This window comes from Neophocaena asiaeorientalis, unplaced genomic scaffold (assembly GCF_003031525.2).
Source record: "Neophocaena asiaeorientalis asiaeorientalis breed wild unplaced genomic scaffold, Neophocaena_asiaeorientalis_V1.1 scaffold5, whole genome shotgun sequence".
In the NCBI taxonomy this organism is placed as follows: domain Eukaryota; kingdom Metazoa; phylum Chordata; class Mammalia; order Artiodactyla; family Phocoenidae; genus Neophocaena; species Neophocaena asiaeorientalis.
Window position 1 is genome coordinate 1,577,184 of NW_020174698.1, and position 12,076 is coordinate 1,589,259.

The 12,076-nt window shown below is 37.9% G+C and overlaps 2 protein-coding genes across 8 annotated transcripts in view; one reads left to right on the forward strand and one right to left on the reverse strand.

The window, feature by feature from the left end:
• MTFR2 (mitochondrial fission regulator 2) overlaps nt 1-4,875 on the forward strand; it is an 83,056-nt gene extending 78,181 nt beyond the window's left edge. The window contains exon 8 of the mRNA XM_024759099.1: nt 4,682-4,875. Within this exon, the coding sequence (XP_024614867.1) occupies nt 4,682-4,783 (102 nt within the window). The 3' untranslated portion in view covers nt 4,784-4,875. The remainder of the gene's footprint in view (nt 1-4,681) is intronic.
• The window catches only part of PDE7B (phosphodiesterase 7B), a 328,126-nt gene that overhangs the window by 30,809 nt on the left and 285,241 nt on the right, over nt 1-12,076 (reverse strand). For all 7 annotated transcript variants that reach the window (XR_003005097.1, XR_003005098.1, XM_024759097.1 and 4 more), the window contains 4 exons: nt 11,483-11,546; nt 9,430-9,525; nt 7,288-7,388; nt 5,717-5,848 (listed from right to left, as the gene is read on the reverse strand). Coding sequence is in view for 5 of the 7 variants with exons in the window: in XM_024759097.1 (XP_024614865.1) it covers nt 5,717-5,848; nt 7,288-7,388; nt 9,430-9,525; nt 11,483-11,546 (393 nt within the window). In the remaining 2 variants the exon portion in view is untranslated. The remainder of the gene's footprint in view (nt 1-5,716; nt 5,849-7,287; nt 7,389-9,429; nt 9,526-11,482; nt 11,547-12,076) is intronic.

Sequence of the window (12,076 nt, forward strand, 5' to 3'; positions counted from 1 at the left end):
GCAAAACCTTTATTTCCCCTTTTATCTGAATAATCAAGTATTATCCACCCTAAGAAAAAAACAATCTCTTTGTTCTAGAATAACAACACATGTGGCATGTAAGAAACCACCAACACAGGTTTTCAAGTTAAACCGAGAGTCTCTTTGTCAAAGAGAATCTGGCAGAGCAGATCTGCTATCATACAGAGCAGCTTTAAACTGTTGTTGTTTTTTTCTCCTATTTACTGGACACTTTCTTTGATTAAAATACATAGAATGACGTTGATAAACTGAGTCTGGGGTACAACAAGACTCAGAGTCAATTATACCTTTTAAACCAGTGGAGGCAGGAAGAAAAACAACAACAGGAACATAGTCTGTGTTTTCATTTTTAATTGCTCACGAAACCGGGAGGCAAGACTCCAGAAGATAATGAAGTCACTGAGTTCTTCCCTAACAAGCCCAGTGGTCTCCTTGGTAACGCTGCAAGGGCCCCAGCCCAGGAGGTCTCAGAGGAACAGAAGCTCCTTGAGTCCTAAACAAGAGCTTGGCCCTTGAAGAAACTATAGCACTGCCATGTTTCCTGCCTGTTGGAAGATGTCTTTCTCTTGTTTGATCTGCATCTGCCGAAGACACTGCTCTCACAGGGAGCCCGAACACTGATTGCTGTCCACGGAGCGGGCCTGTGTTCAGATCAGGGCCATGGATGTGCCACATGCCAGCTACCTCACTATGAACAGTGGAAACTTTATGAAACAGAAAATCAAATTTGAACCTCCTTTTTACAATTTTCACTCCACTTGCCAAAAACACCTTTCATGAGACAGAAATCATGAGGTTACATATAATCTTTGCAATTGCTTGTTTGAGTAGAGGTTATAGGACCATATGGAAGGAACATGTCTTCTGGCTCTAACTTCATATTTATGGTGCAGAGTCATTAAGAATAAAAAGTGGTTTAAAATGCTGGCCTCTTCTAAGTGCTTGTGATAAGTGACCAAGAAAAATGATTATAAACTTCTGCAAGACAAATAGAGAATGTAATAAATACAATGTTTCATGGAACAACTAATTATTAATTATTTTATTCATTAGGTTGTTCTGTCACTAGTTAATATGTAGTTGGACTCTATCAAAAGGAATTAACTTTTTTATATGGTTTATTACAAGATATTGAATATAGTTCCCTGTGCTATACAGTAGGTCCTTGTTGTTTATCTGTTTTATATATAATAGTTTGTATCTGCTAATCCCAAACTCCTAATTTATCCGTTCCACCCGGTTCCTCTTTGGTAACCATAAGTTTGTTTTCTATGTCTGTGAGTCTGTTTCTGTTTTGTAAATAAGTTCATTTGTGTCATATTCTAGATTTTAAATTGAACTGAAAGCAATTCCTTTTGCAATTGTAATAAGCAATATCATGTCTGATTTAACGGTTACTTTGCAAAACTGCTGAACCCACATGTTGGAGGATTGGAGGGTGGAGGGACAGAAAATAAATTCTCAGCTGTATCTCTCACATCCTGTTAGGTACACTCAGTCCACCACGGACACCTGGACTGCTTCCAGTCTGATGAGAGTGGTGCCAGGTGGAAATGCCTTTATGGTCTTCATGTTGAACTTGGGTTGGCAGTTCAGCTAGTGAGTCTGGCCCAGACAGAGGACAATGGGAGAGAGCCCTTTAACTTGGCCTTCACTTCAGCTGCCCTGGCTCTCTCTTTATCTCAGGGCAGAAGCACAGGCTGGGTCTTATGCAATGATCTTCTTATTTATTAGAACTAAAAGAGCACAGCCAACAAAAGGAGGGAGAGGAAGCCCTCTTCCATTTTATCTCATTTAGAGTAAGTCTGGATTGTACAAAGTCACGCACAGGGTGTTCTCAAAGCCCCATAATTCCTGGCACATCTTCTTGGCTATTCTCGACCAAATGTGTGTTCATGTGCATGTACAGTTTTTGTGTATATACACACACACATATATTACACAATGTATGTATATGTATTGTGTAATATATATGTATATATATGATGTATATATATTTTTTCACTCATTATCACAGTTCTTAATATATTCTGGATCTATAACTCATTTTAAAATATAAGTCATGGATCCTCTCCCTAGAAAAATGTGTAAAGGTACGTCGTCTGAAAATCTGCATATAGTTTCCTGAAAGCTTATTTATGTCTCAACCAACAGGCCCTTGGTAGGCTAAAAGGCTGTATTTCCAAAGATTTTAAAGCATCATGTGTTGTTAGTGATCTTGCTGAGTTGATATTTTATGTAACACGATTTTTTTTTCTTGAAATTGAAAACCTAAAGAGTTATGCCAGTTCTTCAGTGACAATGCGAAATGATTTTCTGACCCAGATCACATTCTGTACAGCTAATCTACAGTGTCTACAAAAGGGAGAATATACACTTCATCATAACATGCCCAAGTCATTGAACAGAGAGCAGGGGCCATTCATGACAGGACTATATTCAGCTCAAGGACACAGAAACAGTCCATTTGCAGTTACTCTGGAGTTGTGGGTTTTCATCCCCAAAGTACACCAGTTTATGCTGCCTTTGGTGTCACACTCTCTGCCCTGCTACTCAAAATGTTACTCACACTTCAAGGCCCAGTTTATATTACTCTCCCTCCATGAGGTTTATTTTTGTTTTTTGTTTTAATTTTTTTTATTTCCAGAAACCATCTGCAGAATCAATTTCTCTTTCGGCTCTGTCTTCCCATCACATTTTGTTTGTAGCTAACTACCGTAGAGCACTTAGCAAAGGCTCTCCCACCTTAAGCTATTGATACATGTCTATAACCCTCCTGTCTCCCTCACTGCGATAGGAGAACCTGGAGGAGAGCTCTTACTTTCCTGCACATCACAGGTGATCAATATGAATTTTAGAGGCAGTATGTACGGTGCTTAGGCACATTTGGCTCTGGAGATAAAAGTCTTGAGTTCTAATTCCACCTCTGCCATTAATTAGCTGTTTATTTTCAGGAAAACCCACTTGGATTTCCTAATAACAATTTTCCTCTTTCTGGAAAATAGGTATGATGATAGTACCCACCTAACTGGGCTATTGTGAAGATTAAATAATATAATAGATAAAATCACTTAGCCCAGTGTTTAAATCATAGTTAAGTGTTGAATAAAGGTTAGTTATACAATTCATTGAACTGAATTTTAAAGGGAATTTTCTTTATCTTTTTGGAGCTCCTTCATATAGTTAATAAGAACGGTATATAGCCAAATGTAAAAGCCATCATATATATATTTTTGGACAAAATTAAAATCTCATATTATTTTTAGGTCCTCTTAACAATTTTTACTTTAATATGTAAAGTCCCAAGTTGGCTGATAAAATTTCATCTTTTATACTAGCCAGCTCTAGGATATTAGAAGTATCTTTATGACATTAAGTGATACTGGTTTGCCCTCAACACTGTTCCTAAAACTTAGAGACATGGATCTCTAGCCTCCAAGAGAGCCTAAGACCATTTGAGCAGGGGACTGATGAAGATAGTCTCTTCAATGCGGTTTTGAGTCCTATATGCCAACTTCTGTCTAGTCATTATCAAGAGGATCCTTCTCTTTCCTATCGAGCATCAGGCCAGACAATTCAGCTGGACAAAGTCAATGCTAGAAAAAAAATAATAGCTCACTTTATTGTTGTAACATCTTTGGATACAAAGAACAGCATGGGTAAATTTTGTCTTCAGAGGCTTTAAAGAAAAGTTGTTTCTAGGTATGTATACAGAGATACACATGCATATCTTTGGCTAACTCCTCTAAACTTTTTTAAACTGGGATTAAGTTTTCTTGGATTTTGCACATTTTGAGCATCTGAGTTTGAACCAATGTCCAAGGGCTGGGATTATATTTTATTTATCTTTGTACTCCTAGATCCTAGTATATCATCTGATGCATGCAATCAATAGTTGCTAGTTCAAAATATACAAGACTGTATGTTGTGTTGAAAAGGCTGCAGAATTTGGTTGTATAGGAATGTTTACTTTTAACAAAGAGATTAAATATTATCAAAAATTATCTGTACTTCAAAAGTTTGAGTAAGGAATCCATTTATTTGAGAACATTTTTAGTATATGAACAAGTAATTGCAGTATCTTTCTTTTGAGAATCAATTTTTGTTAATTAGCAGTGAGTAGTTAATGAAATTCTACATTCTTCGTTTTTACATCTTTAACATCTGGCATATTTCTTTCTGACTTTCTGTCTAAATGTGCAGTCATTACGTGTTTTATATACACTACATGTCAAAGCACAGCTTTATGATCCTTATTTTCATGTACAAATCAGTCAGTAGCAGTACATACTCTCTTAAACTCCATTGATGTGATCTATTTGATGATAAGAAATTAGAATTAGGTAAGCATTTACATTATATGGAAGCAGATCAAGTAGCCAGTCTTGTTGCTTGATTTTCTTTATTTAATTAAAGACATTTGAAAAGTCAGAATTAAAATATGACAGGAATAGAAAATCTATTTGGGAGCTCTCAGTTCAGTCATTCATTTTTTTTTCCCTGGTCAAATTTTTAATGTTTTCCCCAAGCAATAAATTTAGCTTCTGAGACTGTTTAGAAAGTTTAGTTTTCATTTTATTTGTTTAGTTTTCAGCTCATCATCAAAAGTTTTTCTAAATTATGTCACCCTGTCCCCTCATTATGGTCATTTCTATCCCAGCTCCAGGTGCTGGCTGACAGACCAAGAGAGCCGAGTGCTGAATTATGTCCCAGGGGATCCATAAACCTTGGAATGACAATTCCTACCTGGACCAAAAGCTAATCAACTGGATGGAAAAAAGCTCTGTTTCATGTTTCAGTTGTACTTTATCCTCAAGCTGCACTGTTTTGTATAACGCAACTGTTTTACGGGAATTCTTTAGAAATTCTTCCCATACTGAATTTTTTCAAAAGATGCACTAAAATTGAGATCAATGACTCCTTTGAATGCAATGATTTTGTTAATGACAACCAAAGGTCTCCCCCAAACCATGTTGAAAATTCTGGGAATAATTCATTTATGATATAGGGTTATAATATCTGAAGTAATATCATAGATAAGAGTTCTTTGGGCCAATCTACTCGTGCTGTTGAACAATTTTATAACAACAAAGTATGCCTATTGTCTTTGATAACATACCTCTGACTCAGAGGCCAAAATGTTCAGAAATGGCCCTGGAGAATATAGCCAATATTTTATAATAACTATAAATGAAGTATAATCTGTAAAATCTCTGAATCACTATATTGTATACCTGAGACTAGCATAATATTGTAAGTCAACTATACTTCAATAAAAAAATAAAAACATGATTAAAAAAAGAAATGGCCCTAGAGACGTAAATCTGAATTAGGATTGCACCTGGTAGTATCATTTATAGAAGTTCTACAAGGACTGGCTTCAACTGGCCATTATATACTAGATGGTTCCTGTGGAGACAGATAGTCTCAGACCATGAGACAGTAGACTCAGGAATCCTGTTTGACTTAGAACAATTTCAGACCTGCTTCAGAGCAAATTGAATTCCTTGGATATCCTTGTAAACCAATTTAATCTTCCCTGGGGGACACTCTGAACCTATTTCAAACCCATGCTCTTTGGCTGTGGTCATCATTGAGGCTGACCCTGAATGAAGGCTATCTCCAAGGGTGAGATTCAGGCTACAGCACTGGGCCTAAAGCAGTTAACCATACTGTATCATGTTGGCTCCCTTACCTGATATAGGTTGGCAAGGTGGTGGTTTGTTTTGATCAAAAATGGCTGGTTTACCCCTGGATGGTCAACATCGTGGGCTGCGGCAGCCAGCAGTCCAAGCATGATGTCCAGAGGTGTGAGGGAGCTGGCGAGCTGTTAAAGAGTTGAATGGGGAGATTGACTGGTGTGTTTCCAAAAATAGGTTAGCATTTGTTTTGGCTAAATCGCACTGAATGAATCATCATAGTATCGTTCAGGCCTTTCATCCAGACCTTAACCTTCTGAAGCTGTCAATAAGGTAATAAACCCATGGAATCGCAGGAATAAAGAAAGGGCTGTGAGGAAAGGAATTAAGCAACTCAAATTGTGTAGCTCATCCAGGTGGCCTCCCCTTCCTGCTGCTACTGTCTTGTTTTGTTGTTGTAGTAGTATTACCTGTTGGCAACACTGCTCTATAGTGGGCGGGGAGAAGGCAGAGTCTAAAATCAGCCTTGCTCCTAGGAAAGCTGTAAGTGAAGGAAAAAGCTGAAGCCAAAGCGATGGAAAAAATCTCTTGTGTATTTCAACCATCCAATATATCATTGCCACTTCTTCGAATATGAAATCCACAGTGGGCTGAATTGCAAAATTTGCATATTTCTTCAATGTGTAATAAATAAAGTGGGGGAATGTGTGAGAATCTGTCTTTTTTTTTTTGGCTAGCTAGGAAAACAAGCAGGAAAATGGGAATCTAGTGTTAGCTTTAAATATACAACTGTGCGATCTATACAATTTTCAAATTACTTAGGGATTAAATAACAAAACCTTTAATGTCTTTGGGATATTTTATAAGGATGAGGCATACCAGTTTTGTCTTGGGAATGCCTATCTGGCATCTGTATATTTAGTGGTTGATGTTAAAACTGATTGAGCTAAACAGAGTCTTGGACTGAGATATCATTTTCCTTGGATGTCCAGGGTTGGATAACCCTAAGAAAACCTCATCCTGTGTGTTTTAAGAGCTAGGTTTTATACGGCTAAGAGAGGCCTAGGTTTTGAGTAGCGAGCATTACTATCATGTTTTAAATTTTGGATTAACACATTACATCTAGGCATATTTTTAAAGAGGCTTTTGATGTTCACAATTTCTCTTGGGCCCGAATCAGGATGCCTAGTTGCCTCAGTAGGAAATGCAGCTGAGTCTTGAGGAGTTTTAATTCTATTTGTTGATCAAAAACCACGAGGTGGGAGACTTCCTAGAAAAGTTCAGTTCTGGTACTGTTTGTGGCAAAGGTTCAAGGCAAAAGCAGCTAACTTTTGTGATGGTTGAAGATATCTAGGACGTAGATTGTCATAGAGAGGGTTGTTTTCATCCTAACGCAGCCTTGAAAATATATAAATTATGAAACAGAACCTCTGAAAACTTACATCCTCTTTCATGACTATTATACAGTTTTCAGAGCTGATACTGAAACCTTAATATAAGCAATTTGTATTCATGCTATAAATTGGCCCATAACCCAGTCGCTCTGATATGTCAGGTGATTTGGGACCCGGCAAGTAGTTTACATGGCATTTCCAGATGGCCAAGGAGGCAGCGGGTCTTGCCTTACCTTTGACTCCTTTAGGTAGCAGTGCATGGCCTGGGTGACGTCGGCCGCGTGAACAGCATTGTGATAAGGGTTTTGGCTGTGGTAATCTTCTTGAACCATGACTAGGAGGTAAACAGATAACTCAATCAGCTAAAAACAAAACACAAAGGACATACTAGCTCAGACTTATTGAGGGTCCCTTTTGCTTAAAAATCAGTGTCTCCAAAATGTGCAGCCTGGGGATGCTTTAGAAATGGACACGATTTGCCAGCTTGGCAGTTCTACTGGGTTGATTTCAGTGGAGAAGGAGGGGGAGGGAAGAGGGAAGAAAGGCTAAAAGGATTTGTGAGGCCCTTGGGATTCCTCACCACCTTCATAAATCACCCCTCTCTGGCATTCATGAAGGCTCTCATTCATTGGAAAAATAAATATGTAGGAAAAGGGCAACTTTATTTAATTATTTAAGTTTGCTGCCATTTAAGAATAATGTGCCAATAAAAGAGGTTTCCTTTTAAAGAGACCTACTCTCATCCAAAGGTTGCTTTATCACTTAAGTAACAAATACTGACCAAAGCAAATCTGGGGATTCTTCAGGCAGAAATTCATAAGTCCAGCTGAGGAATCCTTGGATTTATTTCTATCTTATTCAGATTAAATGATCATCTTTCTTGCCCTTCCAATCTAGGGACCAGAGTGTTCTTGGAACCAAATAGAGACACAAGGAAGGCAATTTGAATTTGCTATTTACAGACGCTACCTGCCTGCTTCAGCTAATAACTAAGGCAATGTCTAGGATGCAATATATTCAGTGTGTATAGATGTCCTGGCTTTCAAGTGTGGCTTTGTTCTCTCAGCCCAGCTATGACTCTGGCTCTGGATTCCAGTGTTATTTCTGTCACTGAATCTTTGCCTTTCCCCCATGTACTCTGGGTGCATACACACGTCCAAAGTATCTGTGCTCTCCCTCTTTAGACAAATCAAGATTATTTGGCTCTATTCACGGCCATTACTTTGCTCAATCAATCTGAACACAATTAGCTTGAGGTTATCTGTGTTTCTGGAATGAGCCATGCTCTGGCTTGTTTCCAGTATTTCTGTTGTGCCACATGTACCTTTTAATCAGCAGGTTTATTTGACTATTATATGAACCCTGGCTCTATTACTTATCTGTATTGGGCAAGTTACTTAACCGAAAGATTCCTCCCTTTCCTTCTCTATAAAATAGGGATAACAACAGCTCTGATCTCAAAGAGGTGCTGTAAGGATTAGATGTGTTAATATATGCAAGTTCTTAGAAGACTTTCCAGCATATGTAAACACTATATAAGCCTGGTGGTTGCTGCTACTGTTGTTATCACCATCACCATTATTTTATCCTTGATGCATGAAGTCAGCTTCCAAATGCAAAGCACTGCCATGTGCCAAGTCAAAGAAGCCAGGAACACACTAAGAGGCAGAGGAAAGTCATTTGGTGACTAGAAATGTGCCCTGGATAATTCACTGGAAGATAAATAAGAATACGCATGAAGTCAGATGAGATCTGGGGCTGCTGCTTGATGCGGAGAGATGGTGGAGTTGAGTGGGAAGACGGTAGGCTTTCAAATCAGACAGACCTGGGCTTGGACTGCAGCTCTGCCAATTATATGTTGTTGACATTGAGCAAGTTACAAAACCTCTTTGTACTTCTCCTTACTTATGGGCCAAATGGTGATAATGGCCAACTTGCAGGGTTGTTGACGCTGTTAGAAATAACATACCAAAAGCCCCCTGCATACAGTGGGTGCTACACACATGGTAGTTCTTATCATTAAAAAAAAGCCTGTTGAATATTTCAACAACTCATATCCAGAGTGGCATTATTTGAGGAATATTTTCCGGGATTTTGTTCATACGTGAGCAGATCAGTAACTTCTGTGACAGTTATTTGCTCTTGAAGGTTGTCTTTACATAGCCTTTATCTCTTTTAAACATAACTAATCAGGTAAGCATTTTTTCCAGTGATTTAAATAAGTAAACTTATTTTAAAATTAAGATGAGATAATTTAAGACTAATATGAGGTCTTCATCTACCAGGCTATGGCTCTTGCCAATTTATGTTAAAGAATATTGTAGACTGCCATTTTTCAGGGGCAAGGGGGTAGAAATAAGGAAAAACGGACTTACCTAAAAACCTGTGTAAGGTCACCATATCTAACTTGAAGTGGTGAATGAGCCCATGCGCGTTGAAGAGGTGGCACAGCAGTGTTACCAGGCTGTTTCCTATAGGGGAACAGCCACCTGTTTTAATCCATTTTCATCACCATTAAAATATCAAGACTAGCAATAGGAGCCAAAGTTTCTGTAATGAAAGTTCTCTGATAGGATCATTTCTTTTCCCCTTTAGATTTAAAATTATTCAAGTATAAAAATACTATTACTATGATCTGGTCCCATATTTTCTCTTACTGTACAAGTAAAATTAACTCAGACCTTCTCCCTATACCAAAGGCAATGAAAACATTAAGAGTTAAAAGGAGTCTGTCTACTGCAGTATCAGGGACACGTACACGTGTGTGTGTGTGTGTGTGTGTGTGTGTGTGTGTGTGTGTGTGTGTGTGTGTGTGTGTATGTGTGTATCGTTATTTTTTTAAAGACATAGTTTAATGGTCACTTGAAATGTGTCTTAAGTTGCTTCCAATTGACTCTTACATTTACAGGGGTATCTAAGCCACCACAGTGCCTATTCTTCTTTTGGAAAATCACCCAAGATGAAATTTGACTGTGAGATATTTTATAACTCAAGCCAACAGAGGCACAAAATTGAAGCTACAATAACTTGTAAGCATTCAAGAAATACTGTTCATTAGAGATAAGGATTTTAAATATTAAAAGCATTACAAAGTTTATGAAAGACTTTGAAATGTACCAAGAAGATGACTGGCTGTCTCAATTGGAAAACTAGGTGTTGCCCAAGCACACCCTTCCAGGGTACCTGGTTCTAAGTGTTTCTGTAGATTTCATCATCTTTGAGCTATTTCACAACAATCAAAGTTGTAGATAACTTATATTATTGCAGATGATTCTTGGCTGTATACATGCAAATGAAATTAGTGAGGTGGAAATACAATTGATTTCCCCCTCCCAGTTTCTCACCTATTTACAAATTCATTTTGGCATTTCTTACTGCTTTTATATGTATGGCTCTTTGAATATTCCTTTGGACTAGCTGTAACATTTTACTGGATCTCTAATTAATTGAGTTTAATAAAATCATTGATGTGATCACTTCATATCTTTATGAGAGTCGTGATTATACTCTCTTTTTAACAAATACCGTTGAACAAATTCTTTTGTTCATGGTTAATTTCATATACTGGTCCCCATCTCTCAACTGATTTGAGCAAAGTGAAATGCAAGATTATGAGATACAGCCCTATATGGTCTAGTTATCTTTCCACAGTGTAAAGCCCAGTTTCATGGTCTTAGGTCGTATCTCCACTGTGTGTTGTTTGTCAAGAAACAGAATGGTGAGAAAACCATCTGTAATGACTTAAAACACAAGCCTGTAGATGATAGGACATGTGACGGTCAGCATTAAACGTGACGTCTTTCACTGGCTCCCTATTAGCAGCATTCGTTTAATGGGCAGATGAAAATATTATAGGATTTTGTTGTTTTCTTAAGGGAAGCCTCTATAGGCACAAAAATTTAAAAAGTGGAAACAATAAGAAGGTCTACTTTTCCCTTCAGCTGCAGCCTAAGTGTTGACACTCTATCCTCAGGAGTTGTTTTCTTCTCATGATGCCAAACATATCTGAACAATACCTGTAATGGGGCAGACTCGCTCACTTAATAAACCATCGGCCCAGTAAGAGTCAGGACTGATCAGATGTGTTTTTATGTTTCTAGTTTTCATTGACTCACAACAAACTCCTTCCTTTTGCATGTGGCCAAAGTATTCTGCAAGGAAGGAATCTAATCTGTGGTTTCTAAATTGCTTTGGAAACAGCAAGACCAGAAGGAAACTGTCTTAAGATTTGAGGTCCAAATTCAACCCTTCTTCTTCATTTGAACTAATTTTCCCTTGCCCTGGTCCTTCTTGAGTGGCTGTAGATTTATGAATGTGGGAAAAGAAAGAAAAAAGAATAACAGTGTTTAAAAATATATTTTGTTTTTCACAAAATTAATCCCACTTTAATGGTGTGTACTTTAGTGAGAATTCTTTTGGGTGACTTACCATTTGTCAAGCGATCAAACAAGAAAATGTCAAAATCCCACATTCCCACTTTGGAGAGCATATGCTGAAAAGACAAACAAAAGCCAGCACTCTCATGAATCATATCGGAGACTCAAATATTTACTTTGAGACATCGTGAATTAAACAATTAAACAGTTGAAAATAGCATACTACTATCTATGTACAACTGGTTTGTAGTAAGACAGATCTTACTCTGCAGCCTAATAACAACAGTGTTAAAGGGACAGGCTCCGGAATCAGACCGCCACATCCTATGTCGGCTGCATCGCTTACTGGCTGTGATACCTTGGGCAAGTTCCTTAACTCTCTGTACCTCGGTTTCCTAATTTGAAAAATGTAGCTGATAATGCTATTGCTTCAGAGGGTTGTCGTGAAGATTAAATAAGGTAAAACACGTAAAAGTGCCTAGAGCGGTGCGAGTACATAGTAAGCACACGATAGATACCTTTTAAAATTGTAGTTCCGTTAAGTCTCTACATCACAAACTACAATGCACTTAGGGGAGGCGGTTGACAGTGAACTTAAAAAAAAAGAAACCTAGACGATGATGAGCACACCACTCTGCTCCATGTG